This window comes from Heliangelus exortis, chromosome 1 (genome assembly GCF_036169615.1).
Source record: "Heliangelus exortis chromosome 1, bHelExo1.hap1, whole genome shotgun sequence".
Lineage (NCBI taxonomy): Eukaryota > Metazoa > Chordata > Aves > Apodiformes > Trochilidae > Heliangelus > Heliangelus exortis.
In genome coordinates this window covers 83,488,143-83,509,854 of record NC_092422.1, presented here as the reverse complement: position 1 = coordinate 83,509,854, position 21,712 = coordinate 83,488,143, and the positions used below count along the sequence as shown (strand labels likewise).

Genomic DNA, 21,712 nt, shown 5'->3' with positions numbered 1-21,712 from the left:
AATACTCTTAATTCAATTACTAAAAAATAATAATTAAAAAAAAATAAATAAAGGAAATTTCAATTTTTTCTCTTCTAGATAGAATATGGTCCCACGGTGCCTGGAGGCTGGGAGCAGAGCTGGGATGGGAGCAGAGCTGGGATGGGAGCAGCTCCTGCTGCAGGGACAGAGTGGCTTCAAGGCCAAGCCAGGGGCCCTGATGGGTGAGGAGCTGGCAGGGTTGGAGCTGGTGTGAGCATTACAGGGCATGATATGTCTCATGTGTTTGACCTCCAGCTGGATTTTTTGATTAAATTCCAAGTTATTTACAGCATATTAGTTCCTAGTAACGATTGAGGAAATGGTCTCATTTTTCTGTGAGAATTATTACCAGTTTAGTACTTTTTGTGTGGATCGTTAATCTTTGCTTTCCTGGTGTTTGACGTGCTCCCCTTTTAAATCTGTACCTCTGCTATGTGTGACAGACTTGTGGGTCACTCAAAAGTCAGTTTTTCAGACTTCAGTGCTTTTGTGAGGAAGAAACTGAAATATGGTTTCCCTGTCCTGTCTTCAAGAGACAAATGCTGTATGTCCGCAGTTTCTTTGAATAGCACATTTTGACAAGAATGCAAATGAACCCATAAATCTGTTATTTAACAAATGTGTGTTCTGCTACGAGTTTGACTTGTACCTTCTGAGAGTATCTGGTTACCGTCTTCAGGACATTTTTGAAACTTGAGCAGTTTTTTGGTACTAAACTGACTTTGTCAACAACTAAAAATTCACAGAACTGATTTTATTTTTTTTTTAGGATTATATTCTAATTACATTAAAAGGGAACCCTGACCTCTGTAATTTGAACATGTCTGCCCCATTACTGGTTGTATGTGGTCAGCCCTGCCAGATGTTGTTCATCAGTGTAAGACATCAGTCTCCCCTTAGCAAAAGAGACCTTGAGCAAAGCCATGCTGAGGTTATGTAGGGACTTTTTATTGTTTTGCTTAACTCTGCTGCCTCCCTAATGTCCTGGTGTCAGGAGGCTCGGGCTGGACTGGCTGCTGTCAATACTGTGGTGGCTGCAGGAGGTGTTTCCAGAAGCTGTAGGAGATGAGGCATCATTCTTCTTGCTGGGGACTGTGGTGCTGGACACAGCTTCTCTATATCTGCTTTTGGCCTTGCAAGATGGGAGGGAAGGGGAGAAGGAAAAGGGGTGCTACTTGGTGTTTAGTAATGGTTGGTGCAAGTAAGAGGAAGAGGAGGAGAGAGGTAGGCTGGTATGGTCACCATCTCTTGCCCTACACTAGCCAAAAAATGTGCTGGCTTTTGCTTCCCTGGGTTGCTCACTGCCCAGCTGAGGCATTTAAATGCCCAGGAGGCATTTAAAAGGCATTTGGGCCTGGACCTTAAAGACATGGTTTAGTAGTTGACTGTGGTGTTAATCAAAGGTTGCACTGGCTGATCTTGCACATCTCTTTCAACCTAAACATTCTGTGATTCTGTGAGTGGTGAAGGGGCTCTGCTGGAGCTGAGATCAGGTTCCCCAGGGAGAAGGAGAAGCCCTTAGTGTTTGCTGTGAGGACTAGGAAAAAACATTTTTCCATTTTGTCTTCAAGCTCATACCTTTTGAAAAACCTACAGGTTGGCACATACATTCCTCTCCAAAAAGGTTTATTTTAGGGTCCCAGTCTAGGTGCCCCAGTCACTTCTGCTGCTTCTGGTAGTGGCAGTGGATTTTCACTGCTCTTTTCCCACTCCTGGAGTAGGGTGATCAGACATTGGAATGGGCTGATCACACTCTCACCTTAAACCAGGATTTAGGGTTACAAAGATGGACAAGAATTTACTGTTGGTTTACTTTTGTTTACTTTTTAGTTCATTTGAAGTTTCTGAGCATTGCCTTTGGCTGTATGGCTATATATATTTATTTAATATAAAGCTAATGCTTCTCAAGACTCATGTAATTTCAGTAGATACAGTTTAGAAGAAACCCCAAAAGGTAAGTCTATTTTATCAAAAGCCATTAGTACTGTGCCTATTTTTTGGTAATATTCATGTGATACTCATGTTTAGGTAGTGAAACTGCAGCATCGTATGCAATATCCTTAAAAATGACCTTGGTAAACACTGTTCAGAAGGAAACTTGTTTATCTGTTTTTTTTCAATGGAAATGAGAGCTTGGACAATATCCTTCAGATTGGGAGTTGCCACTATCATGAATATTAATGAAAAATGAGGAAGGTTTTGGAGGGAGTATCTCAAATGTTTCTTTAAAATCCAAAATGCATTCTTGTATGCAGTCTGTAGCAAAGAACTTTTAATCTGCTTTAGGATATGACTAATATTGATTATTTTAAACAACATGAGCAAGCTAGTTCTCATCAGTTGGTGCGTACAACTTCTGTGCTTTTGGCTATGAACTCCATATTTAATACTGTTTTCTTTGAGGCTTTTTTTAATATCTAGTCTTCAAAAATAAATTACATTCCTGCCTCCTGCATCTTGAGAGTAGTTGTTTACTTTTTTTTTTCAATTGATTAACTTGCCATTGAATTTTAAGTTATCTTTGCTCAGATTTTGACCTGGTGACTGCTCTATGTGGCTCTGAGTTGTTCCTTCTGCTCTTCCTCCCTGGTGTAATTACTGGGGTTTTTCCTTCACACTACCTTTGCTTCACACTAGTAAAGCATGAGTAGTCTTGAAGTCCTTAGAAGTCTATTTTTCTTCCATGAAGGGCCTCGGGTACTAATACCAACAGCTTTTAATGCTTTCATCTCTTTGCAGGGTGTTTGCAGATGTATGGATAAAATTACAAGTTTTCTAGAGCAGGGACTTTGTAAACCAATGTTTATGCTTCCAGTTTCTCTGAAAGGAAGCTGCTCTCCTGGAAGTGAGAGATGAAGTGTGCTGTGACAGAGCTTTTCTGGACTGCAGTCATCTTTACTCACAAGAAAGGAACGAGTGAGGAAGTGCAAGCTGACAAGTTAAAGCTAACTTGGGCAGAAGTCCTGATTGAGCCAGTTGAGGGCAATAAGGCACAACAGAAGATACATTTGAGGTTTTTAAAAGTTGTGACTTAAGCAGAGAAGATAAGGAAAAGGTGTGCAGGGGAGAGGTTCTTCGAGGAGAAGTCCTCAAGAGAACTGCTGCCAGCATAGGGTTTGCAGTAGTTCTGTATTGCTTCTGACACAGTGTGACTCCACTTCCTAAAAAGCAAGAGTGTATTACAGTAACTTCATTTTTTTCTGCTCCCCTGTTTTCTAGGAACTTGTCAGAGTTTCCTGTGGGTTACAGGCAACCCATGATGGGAGATTTCAAGTGTTGGTGTAGTGTCTGATATTTCAAGCTGATTTTTTTTTTCCTGGTGAGCTTTTCTTTTAGTTTCCTCATAAAATCTGAAAAATACTTTTAAAATGGCAGAACTTCAAAAGTAACATGTGACTTGGGGATAAAGAGAGGAAAGCAGTGTATCTGGTGTCATAGTATTAAAAGTTAGATACAGTGATGTGTCAGTTTCTACTGTCAGCATATAAAAAAACAACAAAATTTTTTTTTCCATCAGTCACCAGTTCAGAATAGATCTGGATTAATTTTGAATCTCTTCCTTTGAGAAGTTGTCCCAAAGTCCACTGGAACTTGTCAGTAAGGAGACTTTCAACTTAAATGTTCTTTACTTAATTAACCAGTTACTAGTAGTTCATCCTTTTTAGTTAGTAGTAGTAACACCTCTTTTCAGTCCCTTATTGGTCTTCTATAGGTGGTCTCCTGTTTTTCTGTTGTTTCAGTCTGTTCCTAAAATGCAGGCCTACATTAAAGACCCTATAATATCTCAGTATAAGGGAAAGAAAGCATATTGAGATGTGGTCACAGGAATTATTTCTCCAGATCTTAAAAGGTAACAGCCTTATCTGTATGTGGTAGTATTTGTTTGCCTCTTCAGAGTCCCAGTTTCCTTTTCCTTGCAGCCTTCTAGTAAATCTAATGCAACATACCCTCTCCTCCCATCCTCTCCCCATTGAAGAAATTGCTGACATACCTTGTTGGTATAGGGCTTTATGTGTAATTCAGGTGTCATCTGTTACAAACTCAGTTTTCTGAATTTCATGAGAACTATCTAAAAAACAAAGCCCCAACCAACCTTTTGTTTCTGCTTAGCACAGAAGGTGTAAATGGCCTGTGCAAGCCCTTTATACCAGAAGAGTTTGTGCCACAGGATCTGCTGTCCTGATGGAGTTGTGCCATTCCATTGAGGATGGAAACCACTGCAGCATTAAAGCTTGTGTATTTGAAGAGGGTTTCATCCTAACTCCTGAGGTAGTCTTTCACACTTTCAGATAGCATGGAGGCAGATTCTGTCACTGTGGCTGTTCACAACTTACCCTCTCCTGGAGGGCTTCAGCCATCCCAGCTGTCGAGATGTTCTGAATGAGAAGGGGTCTGCACACCTGAACCATGCTGTCAGCAGACCTCTTTCTGCTGACCTGTGTCTGCAGACCTGTGCTGCTTTCTCTCAATGAGGTGAAAGTTGTCAACGTCTTTGCAAACCCGTTGTTTCCTCATGAGTCCAAAAATGTCAGCAAAATCCATTAGCAAAGCTGCTTTGGAAATAAAGTGCCTCTGGGCAATGGTCACACATCTCTAGGTGGTCATGCAATCTCTGAAGTTCTGGCAGAAGAAAAGGGATTGCTAGCAGGATATAAGTGGGCAATTCTCAGCTAAGGCTGTTGAGAAAAGGACCGAACATGTCAGCAGTAAAAGTGCTGTGAGAAGCAAGCCTAGAAAACAGAGGGCAGGTGGAGATCATGGAGGACAGGGTTAAAATATAGCTGGAATTTCCTTAATTACCCAGAACTTGATGTTTAAGTAGACTGGGCTATTGTAGTCCGATTGAACCCTGAGGAAAGTGTTGAATAAGTGGGATGACTGCTAGGAGGGGACAGAGCCCTGGGTTAGCTGTAGCCAAGTATCACTGGTGGCTGATACTGTGTGAGAGCAATAAGGAAACTCGTTCTGTTTGCAAATGTCCAGACCACAGGCAACATCTGGACAGCCTTTGCAGAGCTGTCTGTATTTTCCATGCACAATCCCATAGCTGCTGTAAATAATCTAAGCCCTGCTTTCCTGATATGTTTAACCTCTGGCTCAGACCACGTATGTGCCTAGAATAGCAAATACATTATTATGCAGTTTGAGGCTACGATAGCTGTGCCTGTTGTAGCTGTAGTGCAGTGTGTTTACCCTCCTTAAACCTATTGATAAAAGAATATACCTGTTCTCCTGCTGAACTGACTTACATTTTAGTTTTCATGACACTTTTTATCCTTTGTTAACAGTCTGTGGTAGTGTGACTGTTCCTGATCATGAAGATACATGTTGCCCTTAGGTTTTTCTAGCATTATCTATTGGAGATTTCCTTAAGCAAAAAGGAAACTTTTAGTTCCTTATGGTCTGAACTGAACAAAGGAAACATTTTTCTCCAGCCTCCCCCCTGTTAGTCTCCTGGCATAACAAACTGCCATTCCAAATATTTAGGGACTTCTTTTGTTTGCACGTCTTTTGGGGTTTTTTATTTTGCATGGCTGGATTCCAGTTTATTTGCAAGATCCTTATTAGATGGAGCACTTTAAAAGGGAGGGCAGATGCTTTTGAGCTTTCTCGTGACGGTTTAAAAAATCATGAAAACAAACTTCTTCGTATTTCTCTGCATCTAGTTATTTAAATGTTCGATTTGGCAATGAGACCAGACAAAAGAAGCCCTCACTAGTAATGCTGAAAAGTGTCATTTTATGAGAGTGCTGTTCATGTACGTAATGTTCAGACATTTCTCTTAGAATCATGCTCTCTATTTGGCCCTCATAGCCCATCCGCTCGATGAATCTGTGGTACCTTGTGGGTTGTACTCTGCAGCAAGCAAGGGCCTATAGAGGAAATGAAGGACAACACAGAAGATGAGTAATGCTTCTTCTGAAGATGTATCCAATGTCAACTTCCAAGTATATCTTTGCTAGCCTGTTCAGCTGCTTTTTTTTTTTCCCCACAGAATCACCACTTTATTTCCATAGCAGAGTCCTTTCATCTATATGTTTCACCTTTTTGTCTAGTTTTTCTTTAAATGGATTTTCTCTTGAAAACCAGCAGTATACATGTATATATATTTTACAACTCTGAAATTGCATTTTAAGCAGAATGTGGTGAAATCCTCACTTCCCTTTGAATCATTCCAAATGTTCCATCACAAGAGCAATCCAGAGCAAACCAGGATTAGAATTCTGGAAATGCCTCGTTTATTTTCATTGAATAAAAGGACAATTTTCATGGAGGATATTGTTTTTTTACAGCCTCAAGTAAATAGTATTTTAGAAACACTTACCCAAGACCTTTAGTGATTTTATGCATGTTTGCTGCAAGGAGTATTTGAATACACTGTCCATCCTACCAGCAAACACACCATTGCAGTGAAAGCAAATGCATTTGCAATGGAGCAGGATATCTGGGAGCAGCCTGCAACAGCACTAAGGTTCCTGGACTGTGTGTGCATGTTGGCAGAGGTGTTTGTAGCTTCCCATTAAGTCTGCCAGCTTTTCCCTTGACTGCTGCATTACAGGACTTCTGCCTGGGTTGACTCGGAGCCACTGAAACAACTTCAATTTTTATTGCCTGTCTGGGAGAGGGAAAAATAAACCAAAATCAGAGGTGGAAAGTCTTTTGCTTTGGATTTGCTGTATCTAAGATATCTACATGTGTACATAAAAGGAAGCAGAGTTGAATTGTACTTTACAGAACTTCTCTGGACTGACACTGACTTCTGTGTACATGCAGTTTCCATCCCACCACTGTTTTTTATGAGAGTAAACTGGGTGGGCATGGCTTCTGGCTTCTGGGTATGACTTCAGTGAAATGAATGAGATATCTTAGGCCAGGGGTGGTATTTTCTTTGCCACACACTATTTGCCAGCACAGGAAGCAAGTTTTATTTTGTTAGCTGCCTTCTGTATAAAGCAATAGTTTTCTTAATATGTAATTAATATGTTTTAAAACACCTTCGTGGCTTGGTGTCAGCTGCAAAGTTTCTTCATAGTCACGCTGGCTCAGAGATGGCAAAGGGGGAGGGAAGAGATAATCTTTTAGGAAAAGAAAATGTGCCTGCATTTTCCTAATCAGATGGGATATTTGTGTGTAATTGAATGGTTTTATTTCACAAAGTATGAGTTACTGCTGACACGCAAACTTCATCCCCAGCCTCTTTTGAACTTGCTACTTCTGAAGCTGTCTGTTCTGTTTTTCAGTTTTGCTTTGATTATGAAGACTTGAAAGAATGGTTCTTTGATGGGATCTTGCATCTCTCTTGATGCAAGTTAAAACCTGTGCTTTAAAACATGGAGTTTGCATCTTAATCAATACTGAGATACAGTGAATTAATGTGTGTAGCCCTGAGGGAATCTTCTTGGTATGGGATTGCTTTCTGTGCCTCAAAGACCTTACACCTGCAAGGGATAGAAGCACAACAGTGACACAGAGCTTGTGGGTGAGCATGGAAACTCAAGTCTGTGCTCTCCAAGTGTGTATAAATACAGGGACGTACCAAAACCTCTTTGGAAGGGCTACTAAACTGCACGTAGTATTATTAACTTGGTCTGGATGAGTGATCTGTGTTTGGATTTGAGAACGTGCCATGACCATCTTGATTTGCTCTGCTTCTCAGTTCAGCACAACTCTTGCTGAATACAATATTGTTGAGTTTCTGCACTTTAACTTGCTTTCCCATGCATTGCAAAGACAGGTGGGAATACTGAGTCAAGCAGGAGGCTGAGAAGTGGGAACATTCTTTGAGGAAAGAGGACAGATAGTGTATTTTGAGTTACTGTGCATGTTGAAGACTGCTTAATATGAGCAACTGCCACTAAATTATCTACATTCAAGCATGTTTATTAATAGCAGTTGCATTTCTATATCAACCCATCTGTTGGAAGGTTCAAAGCAAATCGGTATCTCTGGCTATTTATGAATTGATTTTGCCAGCTCTTTCTCTGCTATTTGTTCTGCTTTGATTACTATAATAAAACAAAGATGGTAGTATTATTTTCTAAGCCTTAAAGACCAGATGCAATAAAAAACCTGAATGTGCTGGCAGTTTTTACACGAATATTGAAATCCCACCAAAGCCAATGGCATTTAAGCATGAGCTTTGCAGAACTGGAACATAATGTTCAACCAGTAAAGAATGAGATGAAAAACCTGGCTTTCCATTTTTATTCACATCATAAAATCAGTGCAAGTATTTTTATATACTAAATAAATCCCTCTAATGTGAAGATTGAGACCATTTTTGGTGCCTCTTGTGCCCCTCATGTACATCTTCCAGATTTCTGCAGTCTTAATACGACCTAGCCCTGCCATACTGCAAGAAGCTCTACAGTCTGCTGCACATAAAGCTAAGTTTTAAAGTTCATATATTTAGTATGTCTTCAGGTACTGTCAAGTATAAAACTCTGAGGTGAAATGCTGGAGAAACTAAATCTAGATGTAGACTTATTGGTGGAAAGTAGTCATCCTCTTCTTACATATGCTTAAAATTATAGGCTGTTTGAATATGGAAGGAATTCCCAGCACTCTTTACTGTTTTGAAGGACAGATTATGTGTGGAATGAGCTTTTCCTCCCTCCGCCTCCTCTTCAGACTAAACAGACCCAGTTCTCTTACACATTCCTCATAAGGTTTGTTTTCCAGACTCTTCACCAGCTTTGTTGCTCTCTGCTCCATCATGTTGATGTCTTACCTGTATTGAACTGAACACATCACTTGAGGTGTGACCTCACCAGCACCAAGTACAAGGGGGTGATACCTTCCTATATCTGCTGGCCACACTATTTCTGATACAGGCCAGGATGCTGTTGGCCCTCTTGGCCACCCGGGCACACTGGTGGCTCATATTAATCCAGGTGCTGATCAGCACCCCCAGGTCCCCTTCTGCCAGGCATCTTTCCAGCTGCTCTTGCTCAAGTCTACTGTTGCCTGGGCTTGTTGCAACCAAGCTGCAGGACCCAGCACTTAGCCTTGTTGAAGCTCATACAGTTGGCTTCAACCCATTGATCCAGCCTGTCTAGGTCCCTTTCTACCCTTGAACAGATCAACACTCCCAACTTACTGAGCATGCACTTGATCTCCTCATTGAGATCATTGATAAAGGTATTAACAGGAGTGGCCTGAGGAACATCACTTGTGACTGGCTACCAGCTGGCTTGGATTCCACTCCATACTTTAAGGAAGTAATTGGGAATGGAAATATTGTTTTCCAATTAAAGGTTAATACCATATAACATCTGACAGGTGTGATTGTGGAGGTTACCTACCCATTAGAGAAATTTTGTCTGCTATGGCCAGAATTGGTATGTCTGACAAGTGTGATGAAGTTTGGGATCTTTTTGTCTGGAATAGTCTCTTTATCTGCTCAGCAATCTGCAGTTCACAAAGGAATAATGCACTTTCTGAGCAAAACTGAGGGCCAGTGGAAGTCCTCGTAGTACTTTCTTTGCAAACTGATGGCATTTATTTATTTGTCTTCTTTCTCTGGCTCAGCACACACAAATTGATTGTTGCTCTTGTGTAGCAAACAGAGCTTTTGCAGGCTTATTAACAAACAGGCAAACAGTGAGGGCCATCACATCCAAAAAATACATCAAGTACGTTGCTCAGTGCCTGTCTGGTGGTGTGTATTTATTGTATTGCGTGCAAATGTGAATGTGTTGTTGTAATCTGTGCTCATTCATGAATGCAGCTGTATGCTCCATTTCCTTCCCTTTCTTTTCCAGCTGACCAAGGCCTCTGGCCAGGAGAGCAATTGCTGGATTGTAAGTGTGGAAGTGGAGCTATGATAAGGACCTGAGTACAGCATCCTCTACTGGGCCTAGGTTGAGGTACCAAAGCAGCAGAGTGCTTCATCAGATGCTTGATGCTGAACATAAACATCTGTAATCAGTTTTGAGTGGGTTTAGGGTTAAACAAGTAATCTCTCTGAGGCTGGTGTGACCACTTCAGGAGTTACTGAAAAGTGTTTTGCTGAATGAGAATTGGCTTGAAGGCTGGTATCAGGACACTTGGAGTGGATTTGGCAACCACAAAACACAGGCAAAATTAATCCTGCAATGGTCTGATTTAGGTTTTGTGTGAATGGGTAACTGTTCCGTGTCTGAGTGTGTCCCATTAGCTTGCCAGTTAGAACACTGAAAGTAGATGTGTTCTCTTAATAATGAATTCTTCTTGTAGGAGGATTTTTACTTCATGAGAAGGCTTGCCAGCTTGCTGTCATAGCACCTCCTGCCCCATCTGGCAGCTGTGTCCCTGGAATTACTAATTTGGAACAGGCTATTGGTGGCAGACACTGCTAGATGTTTTCTACTAGATTATGTGCAGTTTCATGAGAACTCTATGCCCTAATAAAATGTAAATAATATGTAAAGAGAGCTTTTCTATGCATCCCTCGGTTACAAAAATATAGTGATTATTTTGTGAATGAAGAAGTCTTTCTTCCTAAGAGAAATAGAGTTGTCTGACTCCATAGATTAATCTCATAATAGATTAATTTTTAAATTCACATGTTATTTTGCTTGTCATCTGCCAGAACAAAGTGCTAGTTTTTGCAGGCACTTGCTATGCAGCTTGTTGTCCTTGTCACTCTTCCTCAAGTACCCACTTTTTGTACTGTGACAATTTTAGCACTTGGAATGCAGAACAATGCTTTGTCCTTATGTGGCTCGCTAGCTCATTTTGTGCATATGCGAAGCAGAAGTGCTTTGATTTGTGGCTGAGAAAATGAAGGATAAAATGGCAATTTTCTCCAGGTTGTTTATGGGGTGGCACAGGTGGGAAATGAGGTGCCAGGTCAGTCTGCTGAAGTGAGGCAGCTGTGCTGGTGGGCTGCTGAGTGTCCCTGCCCCTGGCAGGGGGTTGGAACTCTGTGGTCTTTAATGTTCCTTCCAACCCAAGCCATTCTGTGATTCTATGGCAGTAGGGGCCTGGGGTGGTAAGGACAGGTCTTCTCATTTCAAGCTAGAAAAAATGAGCTGGAAGTGGGAGATGTCAAATTCCATGAGCGCAGAGAGCCTTGTTTCAGGGCAAGATTAGTGAGTAATATTTTAAGGCCAATTTCTTTTAGAAGACTTTCAAAAGCATTTCATCATTTCTTGTCTAAGGAAAGGTAAATACAGAACAGCCCACATAGCTCTAATATTTACTGGTTTAAAGCACTAAAGTCTCTGCACACTAAAATTTGGACAATTAGGAGTGGTGACACTGAGTAACAGTATTATAACCTTCAAACTGAGTAATTAGTTAAGATCCCCCTCAGGGATCACAGCTTGCTCTTTATGTTACACAGTAAGACTTCAAGTGCAACAAAGTTTAACATTTTTTGTGTTGAGAAGTTTCTCAGATGTCAGTGTTTAGTCATCAAAAATTCAACTGCAGCGATAAACACAAGAAATCCACATAAAAGGCTCCTAAGTGATGGGAAGCCTGTGCTGTATTTAAAGCCACCAGTTTCAGAGGAAAAAAGCTGTTCAGTAGTACACTTAATCAGGTCCCAGCTTGAAGCTTTCTGAAACCTGGTGGAAGGATTCCCAGGGATAACAGCAAGCTTTGAATCAGGCCCCAAGTGAATTCTCTGGGGTTTTGCTACTTTTATTGTACATGCGAACACAACTCTTGATTTTTCACATGCAGGAGCCTAAATGTTTCACGTAGCTGCAAAATCAGGGCAAGATTTTGGTCCGATGTGAAGTGTACATGTCTGCTGCATGTACCCAGAAGGTGCTACTGATGGCTGCAGCCTGGTAATGCAGCAGTAAGGGTCAGGGGAGATGCACAGTGTCTTGTCTTCAGGTGGCCTCAACCCTTCTGGGCACTGGTGCTGATGATGATTATGCTGGGGCAGGCACTGCAATGGACCCCATGCACTAAAACACTTCCAGTGGAGCAGCAGCAGACATGTGGGCTGGGTTTCTCATCCTGGTTTTCCTGAGACAGGTAGAGTAAGAAGTTACACTGGTTTGTTGACAGTTTATTTTGGTGGTGGTGGTGGTTTTGTTTGTTTTGTTTTTGTTTGCTTGTTTATTTTATGAGAAGTGGAATCTGTTGACAGATGCTGACAGATAAAAATGTTTTGGTAGCATCCTTATGCTAAATCATCCTAAGACATTAGGGTCTCTCATGTTTGATTTCCACAGAAAAATAGTGTGCTTTGCACATGAAATTAGTAGCTTATAGAAGTGCCTGAATTATTTAATTTAACCTAACACCAGCTTGTACCAACCATGGATTCAGACATGAGGAAATGATGATGAAATATCCCCATAGCTGTCATTCAAGATACTATGTGTGAGAAGCTCCTGTAGTAAAATGCTGAGCGTCCTTAGTACCTGCCTGGAAGGCTTTTAGAAAGATTTCTCAGAGGGGAGATTTGTGTGATCCCTTCTTCTTGGAAAAAACTTATCTAGAATTTACAGTAGACTTCATGCTCTGAAACTGCTGATTTTAAAAAAATGTTGCTTAAGGATATTTTGAAGGCTTTTTTTACAAACTGCTGTATTTTGTTGATTAATTACTTGAATGGTGGTGCTCCAAATGGTTTCTGGTTTTTATAGTTTTCTATATTTTAAGCTTTTAACTGTTGCACAGGTTTTTAAAGGTACAGAACTATGCTGTGTCTGGATTTTGAACAACCCCAGAAGACTGCTTGATATCAATCTGTGGTTTTGCTTTGAGTGTAACTTGTGATTGCAAGTAATGTTCCTCCATGTTTTGTTCTTGCTTCAAAGATCATACAGGTTGTAAAAGAACGTTGTTCTTTGGTTATGCACATTTTACTTCTGCTGTTTGGCCTGATGGCTCTTATCAGCCACTGACACTATGGAACCACTTTATAGTGAAACCTTTGATGTGGCCCTTCACCTGTACCTCCTCTCTTCTCTCTGCTCAATAGATCAACTTCATGGTAGGTGGGCTTTCTGTAACAGAGGAGCTGTGACTTGACATGTGCAATGTGGCATTGCACAGCATTGCCCTAGGAGCACTGAGAAAGAGACACTATTTCATTTGATTATCACCTTAAGTTGTCCCTTCTGAATTCACTATAAATTGGGTCTGCTATGAATCTGAGCTTCAGAGAAATCACTGCTGATGGCACTGCATAGATTATTGCAGCCTAATCTTGCATGCCTCTTCACAGAGCTTTCTTTTATTCTTAATTTATATTTCCTTTCTTGCTGCAGTTTTTTTCTCTGTTTTGTATTGTAGGATCTGGATATTCACCCCTTGAAGATGATGAAGATGTGTATGCACGCAATAGATATAAAGGTGAATGCTTTGCTTATATACTAAAGAGGATAAGCTGATTGCTGAGGGAAAGCTTCATTCTTTTCCTTTTTATGGATTATAAAATGTTGGTGATCCAGCTCCATAGTTTTTCTCATGGATTTTTAGATCAAGATTTAATTTCTGGGGTTTTTTTAACAATGGAAATTCGACCAAGCACTGATCACCACTCTTTTATACATCTGAGTAAGTAACTTTTGCACTGTCTTCGCTCTTGGAAGACCTGATTGTTAAATCATGAAAATCTAGGAAGAGCTTCTCTTTCTTCTTCATACATCCCAAAAAAACCATCAGTGATAAGCTGACTTAAAAAGTGGGCCTGATGGTAATGTATGTACATGCAAGATAACCTGATTTTCATGACTTTCTTTCCCTGCAAAATTGCTTACATTTCAGGTCAACCTGCGACCTGAAGTGCCAAGTGAAGTGTGTTTAACAAATGAACATGTGTATTTGAAAAACAAATTATGTAGCTGGATGAATGAGTAAAAGGAATGACAAGTTTATAATGCAAATTCAGGTTTTCTTTCCTATTATAGATTAATCTACAAGTCAGCAAGATGGAGAAGTTTTCTGCCATTGCCAGTAAATCTCCCATTTTCTATGTCCATTTTCTTGGAAAGTCTGCTTCTTTCTCATACCCTTCTCCTCTCCAGCTCCCCTCTCCTCTCCTCTACCCTTCTCCAGCTACAAAGCTGAGGAGGGCTGGACAGTAAAGAAATTTAGTATTTAATTTGCTTCTTTAAATGGTAACTTGTTTCTTTTTAGTAAATTAATCTGTGGTCATGATAGAATTTTAAAGTAATAATTTTGATTACTTAAAAAACCTGGGCATTGGTGTCTTCTTGTTACTGATTGGCTGCAAAGAATCAATGGACCTTAGGTAAGTCATGAAGTAGTTCAGACATTTATGACCAAGAGGAAACCACAGATGCTATGGCTATGTATGGCTTTCATAAATGTCCTATGTCCCTCCCAGTAAAATACTGCAGTATAAAATTTTGCTTTCAAAAACATGCAGAAATATTTCTCTAAAGATTTATTTAGGTAAACTCATTTTCCTCTGCCTTTTAACATGTAGCCCTCTGCAGACACATAGAAAAGGAATTTCAGAGATCATGAAGAGAAATCAATGCCAATTCATGCCAGGGCAGGCAAGTAGTTAAAATGCAAATTCTGTGTAATTTCCTTTTATATTGCAATCCCAAATGGATTAGACTCATGTCAGCCAAAATGCCACCTGGGTAAGTGAAACACAGTGGTCCTTTCACACAGATGTTAAAGTTTGGAAGCACTGCTGCCAAAAGCTGAAGATCACACAATGTGAATCTTAAGAGCAGAAACCATTGGAGTGGAAAAGGCTCACACTGCATTAGCATTCCTAAATATGTTGGTATTGGGTCAAAGGAAGTGGAGAAAGACAAAGAAAGGAAATATGGGCTGAGTAGCTATGTTCATAGCTAATTCTTATATGGGCAGTCCAGCATTTTGGGTATGGCCCATTCCTCAGCAAATAAATCTTCCGAGTAAAAAATAACTAAATTTATTTAAGTGATGTCAACATGCATAAGCAGCATTGGTTTGTCTTTGCATATGTTCTCACTAAACAATGCAAGCGACCACACAAATTCATCCTCCTTGGCATCTGCAAACAAAACATTGCAGTTTGTTGGGGAGGGAATTGACCTCCTACCAAATCCTTTTGTCTTTATCTGGATGTTTTTCATCTTGCTCAGCTTTCCAGAGAAAGTTCACTGAGACTTTCTGTGCCCACTGCATTTTTAAAGACTTTTTCTCTTCTTCCCTGGTGAACCCTCAGCTTTGTTTGCTGTCGTGCCAGCAAGCAACAGTAGAGCCCCAGTCACTTTGTATGCTGCGTGTGAAGGAAATGCTCAGCTGAGGCAGGAGTGAGGGGCTGGGGAAATGATGCTCTAGATAAATGCTTTCCTTCCTGCCACTTGGCATGGCTGTCTCAGATCATATTTGATGAGAAAGGGCTTTCCAAATACAGCAGTTCCTGTGTTCGTCATGGCTTTAGTGCCACTGTTCTGACGATCCTCATTCCTAGTACGTGTTCTCAAATACTGCAATGGTCAAATGGTAGCCCTAGCTGTAGAGGCAGCATTGTGGCTTCAACCATTTCTGCTTGCTGACTGCTTCCCAGTGCTTTCAAACAGGATTGAGTCTCAGAAGTATTCTGCTATTACCTGATAATGCAGGCTATTGTATTGTTGAGGAATGTCACAAAATTTCTACGGATAAAAAAAAAGCTACATAGGTCTTGGTGCCTAAAAAATTAAAACAAAGTGAACAGAGCCCAGTACAGATAGTGAAGCTCCAGAAGAGGTATCTGGGAAACCTGTAGCTTTTCTTATTCCCAAAGCCTTCAGCAACAGCCTGAAGCAACAATCTTGTCCTTTGGCAGGGAACAGTGTGTGACCTGTTGGGGCCCCATCCAGCCCTAATACTCTCCAGAAATACTCCATGTAGCTTCTTAGACTTTGAAAGCCAGTATGTGCCTTCACTTAAAAATAAACAAACTTTGATCTAAAACTTTGTTGTATCATTTGATCTGCTTTCAGGAAAATAAGCTTTTCAAGTTAGCTGGGGTTTTTTTTTCAGTGATATCAGTTGGTATAACTCAGATACTTGCTCCCTTATAAACCCTTCTTCACCCACCTTCTTCTAATCACATTCCATTCTAGACTAAGAATAATAATGTTTTAGATCAAACACATGTTCCTCCTAAGCTCTTTCAAGTTATCTGCATCCAAAAGCATGTCTGGTTTTGTTTTTCTTTATGATGGTATCATTTGGTCCAGTAGAAGACATATTACACCCCCCTAGGAGCCCTCCTCTGTTTCTCTCTGTAGACCCCCGTAGCTGCAATGACACTTCAGGAAGGGCTTTTACTTATTCAGTATTCAGTTTATGCATTAAGCTGCACTTGTGAGCTGTTAGCCACTTTTTAAATAGATATATCTGCAGCAGTTTCCTCAAGACAAGGGTGTTTGTAAAGCCACAAAAATTTGCAGAAAAACTCAATTTGCAATGCCTGAAACAGCTGCTTTAGCTTTTCCTTAATTACTGTTAGCCTCTTCATCATGTTGCAAAGTCTATTTGTCTTAACACCCTTTACAAAGGAAACCTGCCATGTGCTTTATATATGTGGAAGACCTGAGGCATAAATATTTTGAACTGATGAGCTAAAGTATTACCAAGGTGGCTGAGGTAAAAGCTCAGCCTGGCTGATTCTTCAGCCCCCTTGCTGTGCCCTTTCAGTCAGTGGTCTCCTGGTAACTTCAGGTTTAAACCCTTCTGCAGAAAAACTGAGTATTCCTTAGTTAAGGCGATCGTACAGCCATTAAAAAAAAAAAAAAAAAAAAAAAGTAAACACAGAAGTTTAGGGTCTCAGTGCATGAGAACAACAAATGAGGTGAAGAAGCTGGAAATTTGGGGTATGGGACCTCTGAAAGGGAGATTGTAGAAAAGCTACTGTTTATAGAAAAGCTGCTGTTAACTCAGGAGACAAAGGATTTCTCCAGGAGGTGAATGAGTCAGAGAGTGTCTTTGTGAATCTAACATAAGTGGTTTTCTCCAGAAAGTGGTTGGATGTGGTGCCTTAGACTGCAACAGTGGTAGTGAGGTAGGCAGCCAAAGAGGCTGCAGAGATGGGTTCTATCATTACTCATTGCTTCAGTGTAATTCCCATGAATTAACTTCTATTCTGGATAGCTCACACTCCCCACTTGCTCTCCCAGTTGTAATTCTGTTCACAGCAAGCATGAGAAGTGTGAGCAAAGTGGTCCAAGTCAGTTGGTAGGTTTAGTTTTTTTAATGTCTTTTCATAACTATGGGATAGAGATTAAGGTGAAGGGTAGGAAATAGTTCTTAAACAAAACTCAAACAGAAACCACTCTTCACCAAACTACCTTTTCATAACCATAAGGTAAATAATGGAGTATTTATTTGGCTTTTTGGACTGCTTGTTTCTCCTGCCTCTGTTAATGCATACTTAGTGACACTGGGAATAATACCACCTATGCAACTGTGTATTGGTGAAATACAAAAATAAGTATGTCAGAAATATGACTGCTTCAGAAACAGAGTAGTCTAGAAGAACGTGCTCTTGATCTACTGATTGACAGTTACTCCATGATTTTAGTCCTTAAATGGTTATTTCAGGACCTGCACAGCGAAATGTAGTTTTCATTGGGAAAGTGTAACTATTTCCTAGAGACATTGTACACTGAATATATATTCCATGTTTGAGAAATGTAACAGGCTGTATTGATTTTTGTTTGTTTATGTGATGAGCTTATCCATATTTTGTAGAAAAATATATACAATAACTATAGGAATTAAGAGCCAGATGTGGATATCTGGCAGAGATGCTCAAGAAATTATTTTTAAATATCTCCTGTGACTTCATAAGGATGAAGGCTAAAACTCTGTGTTTTGTTTGGGTTTTTTCCACCACCTGTCTTACTGACTTTGAAAGTTTTCTCATGTACCTCCCATATCACACACTATCACACAGGTTTTCAGGGCCTGTCATTTTCTCTTTTTGCCTTGCAGTCTTGCCCTCCCTTCCTGGCTCCCTCTTCATACATCCTTTTGAAATCCTGGAGCTGAGGAGTGGGCTTAATCACTCCATGTATAGGCAATTCCTAGTGAGAAGCTGCCTGCTGCAGAAAAAGCATGGTACACCCTGTTGTCAAAGCTAAAATAGATTCTGAAGCTTTGGCTGGGAAGAGAAAGTTTTATCTGATACTGCACTCATCAGTATCACAATATGGTGTTAAATCCTCACAAAAAGTTGGTACCCCTATCCTTGATATTTTGAAGTGTAGCTCTGACCAGTTATATACAAGGTTCAGTTTTATGTACATGTGTTTCCCTGTTTTCCCATGAGTTCAGTAGGAGCAATAGCCATGAAGTCCCAACCAAATTCCATCTTTCCTCTGACTTGGCACATCCATCCATGTCACTGCCCTGCTTCCAGGAGCTACTAAAAAGTGATTCTTGTACCTTAGGCTAGATTTCCTTGGTACTAGGTCAATCCATCCTCCCCCCATCTTCTGAGGTGAAGAGTGTAATACATGAATTCCAGACCTTTGAGAACATTTATAATTGGATTTAAATTTCTGCAGCTTGCATTCCCTTTTCTGAATATGTGCTAAATTTACAGTCTGCTCATGAATGAACATTGAGACCCTCTGAAGGATTTGATAATAGGAAGTGAGAGGGTTGTGCTGTCAAATATGTGCATTGTGCTTGAATGCATCTTGCACTTGGAAGCTGGAAATTACTACCTCAAAGAGAGGAATAAGGTCAGATCTTTCTCAAGGGTTCTTAGTCTTTTGGATTGGGCACTTGCCTTCAGATTTAATCAAGGCAATGGTATTGTGTCCATTTGCTGGTCAAAGGCTATTCTGTTGGCAATAAAAAGAGCATTCATGTGTTTCAGTGTGGCATGGCTCAGCTGCTGAGAATTCTTGCATTCTTCACAAGTTCTACTTCAGCCTTCATCCTAGGTGCTAACTTGGGAAGTAACTTTGCAAATCTTGAGCAATACTTTAGCCCTGAATGGTAATTCTGATACTTGGAGGATGACATATTGGCAAGATGGTTGATGTAAGTCACATCCTTTCAAACTCTGGCGGAGCTTAAGCTATCACAGAATTCAGCCACGGGACTGTCTTTTGCTGCAGAAATTATTATGGCAGTTTTTTGTATTTTAAATGGGCAGTTGTGAGGGGTAAATGTTGTAAAGGCTACAACTACAGATAGACCAGAAGTGTCCCTAATGCAAACTTTTGTTACCAAAGAGAAATTGGAGTAGAAAAAAAGTCTGGTTTTCATCAAAATGTCCACATGGTGGCACACTTATTCCATAAACAAAATAAAGCATAGACCACACTCCATACCCCTCCAAATGTAGTGGAGACCCCTCCAATCTTTGATGTGTGTAATAAGAAAGAGGTGCTATCTTTGCAGGGCTGACCTTCTAGTGTGTAAGACTTGGTGCACCTTGATGAACTGTTACTTTTCCACTTTAAGGATTGGTGGCTTTTTAAATAAGACCCTTTTTTCAATTTCTTCTCTGTGACCTTGAATAAAGTGATTTTGTGTTTGACTTTTCCCATTTTGTAAAGTACTATGAGTGTTTTTCTCTTCACTGTGCTAGAAACACCGTGGTGCTCCCCCATTAAGGTGAAACATGGTTATGCAAACTGCAGGACACCCCAGGGGGAATATTACAAGAATGTACTGGGGACAAGATGTGATATTCGCTGTCAAAAAGGCTATGAACTGCATGGTCCTCAGCAGCTTATTTGTCAGTCAAGCAAACGCTGGTCTGGGAAAGTGCTGTGCAAACGTAAGTAGCTGTGAGATCTGTGTGTGAGGCTTGTTCCTCAGATACAGTAGACAATAAACTTTACTTGCCTTTGAAACAGTAATCTTGGGCTTGTTATCTGCATATCAGACACTAACAGGATACTTGGATATGTATATAGGCTCCTTGCTGAGTATCTTACAGTGGTGCATGGTGTGGTACAGATACTCTTAAGAGAGTACACAGAGGGGAATGCTTTATGAGTGTTGGATTTTGATTTGGGGGAATAATTTTACCACTGAGCCATAGAGCTGCTTTAACATATTGCCCATCTTGGATTTTGTGTCAAGTGTCTAAGTGGGCTCTTGAAGTAGAACACTTTCTGAGAAGAGAGGGATAGGTACCTGTCATATTTTTCTCAAATAATATTACATTAGGCCACTGTGTATGTAGAATTAAATTTGAAATGCAGCTCATAAGAACAGTTTGAAAAGCCTCATGTGGAATATGGCTTTTTCCCACTCGCGGCTTGCTAGCTGCTGCCTTGTTTCTGTATAATACCCCACACTAACATTACTCTGAAGGGGGACAACAGACATCTTTGTTTTCTATTGCAGAAAAGCGCTGCCCCACCCTGTCCATGCCGACCAATGGGGGCTTCAAGTGTTTGGATGGTGCCTATTTTGGCTCGAGGTGTGAGTACTACTGCTCACCTGGGTACCAGCTGAAGGGCGACCGCATCGTAACCTGCATGGATAACAAAGTCTGGAGCGGCCGCCCAGCATCCTGTGTTGGTAAGTGGGATGGGGAGCTGGCAGTCTGGGAGGTCTGTGTTTTGAGGTACCTGCTGGTGCCTGAGTCCTCCAAATGAATTCCAGAATGGTCTTTTATCCACTTCCTGGGGTAAGAAGTCTTGAGGAGGCAGAGAACAGTTTTTGAAGGGATATAGAAGGCTTTCTGTCACTTAGTACTTTGTCCCTTAAACACACATTATCAGCTCCAAGCGTTACCACTTCAATAAAGGTGAGGCTGGTGTAAATGCTCAGTGCTTTACAGAGCTTATAGCAGCCTTTGGTGATCTCCTGGGTGATTGCTGGTAGTCTGCAATTACTGTGCTGCTATTCTAGCATGTTCTCTGTGTTGGAGTCTGCCCTACTCTCTGCAACTTAAAGATAGAACAAGTTTGAAACTAAACTTCTTGTCTGAGCCCCTGTATTATTTTTCATTCTTGGGATCATGGTTTTCAAATATATCCAGGGAATATTAATGACTGTAGTTACCAGCATGGTTCCAGTGAGCTAAACTGGATTTCAGCCTTGTTCACATTAGTTATGCCAGCAGCTTTGATTACATAGTAAGTGGTTTCCCAGGAACCTCAGCTGGAATAATTGGTTTTAAATGCATAAATCAAAAGAGAGATAAACAAACCTTGAGATTTAACTTTTCTTCCAACTAATGAGATTCTAGCAGATAGTGAGGTCTCTGCTGCTGCTCTTTTTTTCTGGGAAGTGTCTGGTAAAATGTTCAGCAGCCACCCACAAAGGAAAGTATTTTTTGGCCATCTGAATTGGCTACCAGTAATTTAAGCTCATGGGTGGTAGAGTATTTGTGCTCAGTGTTTTCTGTGTATGATAACTTGGTTTTCCTTAGAATGCCTGTGGCTCAGTCTAGGTTAGTGACTGGCTTTGGAGTTTCTTCAGTATGGTTTATGTTTGTAGACTTCTGTTTAGGTTTCCTGTTATTTGGCATTGTATAAATGTAGAAATTAGCCTACTGCTTGGGTCTAGACTGTTTGTGGTGTCTCTTGTTTTTATTTACATAAACAAGCCTGGTCCTTCTCAGTAGTGTGGGCATAAGAAAAACAAGCCCTTTTAAGTCTGGGAGTAATAAAATGTTGTCCTCTCTATTTCCTGGCACTTCCAGAACCTCATCTCTTTGCAGAGAGGGGTGTTTATTACAGAGGATGCTGTACTGTAGACCAGAGTAAGCAAAAATAGAGGCTAAGTAGGCAGTAACACTTCTTTTTTG

General features: G+C 40.6%; 1 protein-coding gene across 2 annotated transcripts in view; it reads left to right on the top strand.

Annotated features, from left to right (window-relative positions):
- The window catches only part of SRPX (sushi repeat containing protein X-linked), a 47,785-nt gene that overhangs the window by 12,972 nt on the left and 13,101 nt on the right, over nt 1-21,712 (top strand). Inside the window, exons 2-4 of one of the 2 annotated variants that reach the window (XM_071750846.1) lie at nt 13,267-13,326; nt 19,535-19,726; nt 20,302-20,478. In XM_071750846.1, coding sequence (XP_071606947.1) covers nt 13,267-13,326; nt 19,535-19,726; nt 20,302-20,478 — 429 coding nt within the window. The remainder of the gene's footprint in view (nt 1-13,266; nt 13,327-19,534; nt 19,727-20,301; nt 20,479-21,712) is intronic. The other variant, XM_071750857.1, reaches the window with a different exon arrangement.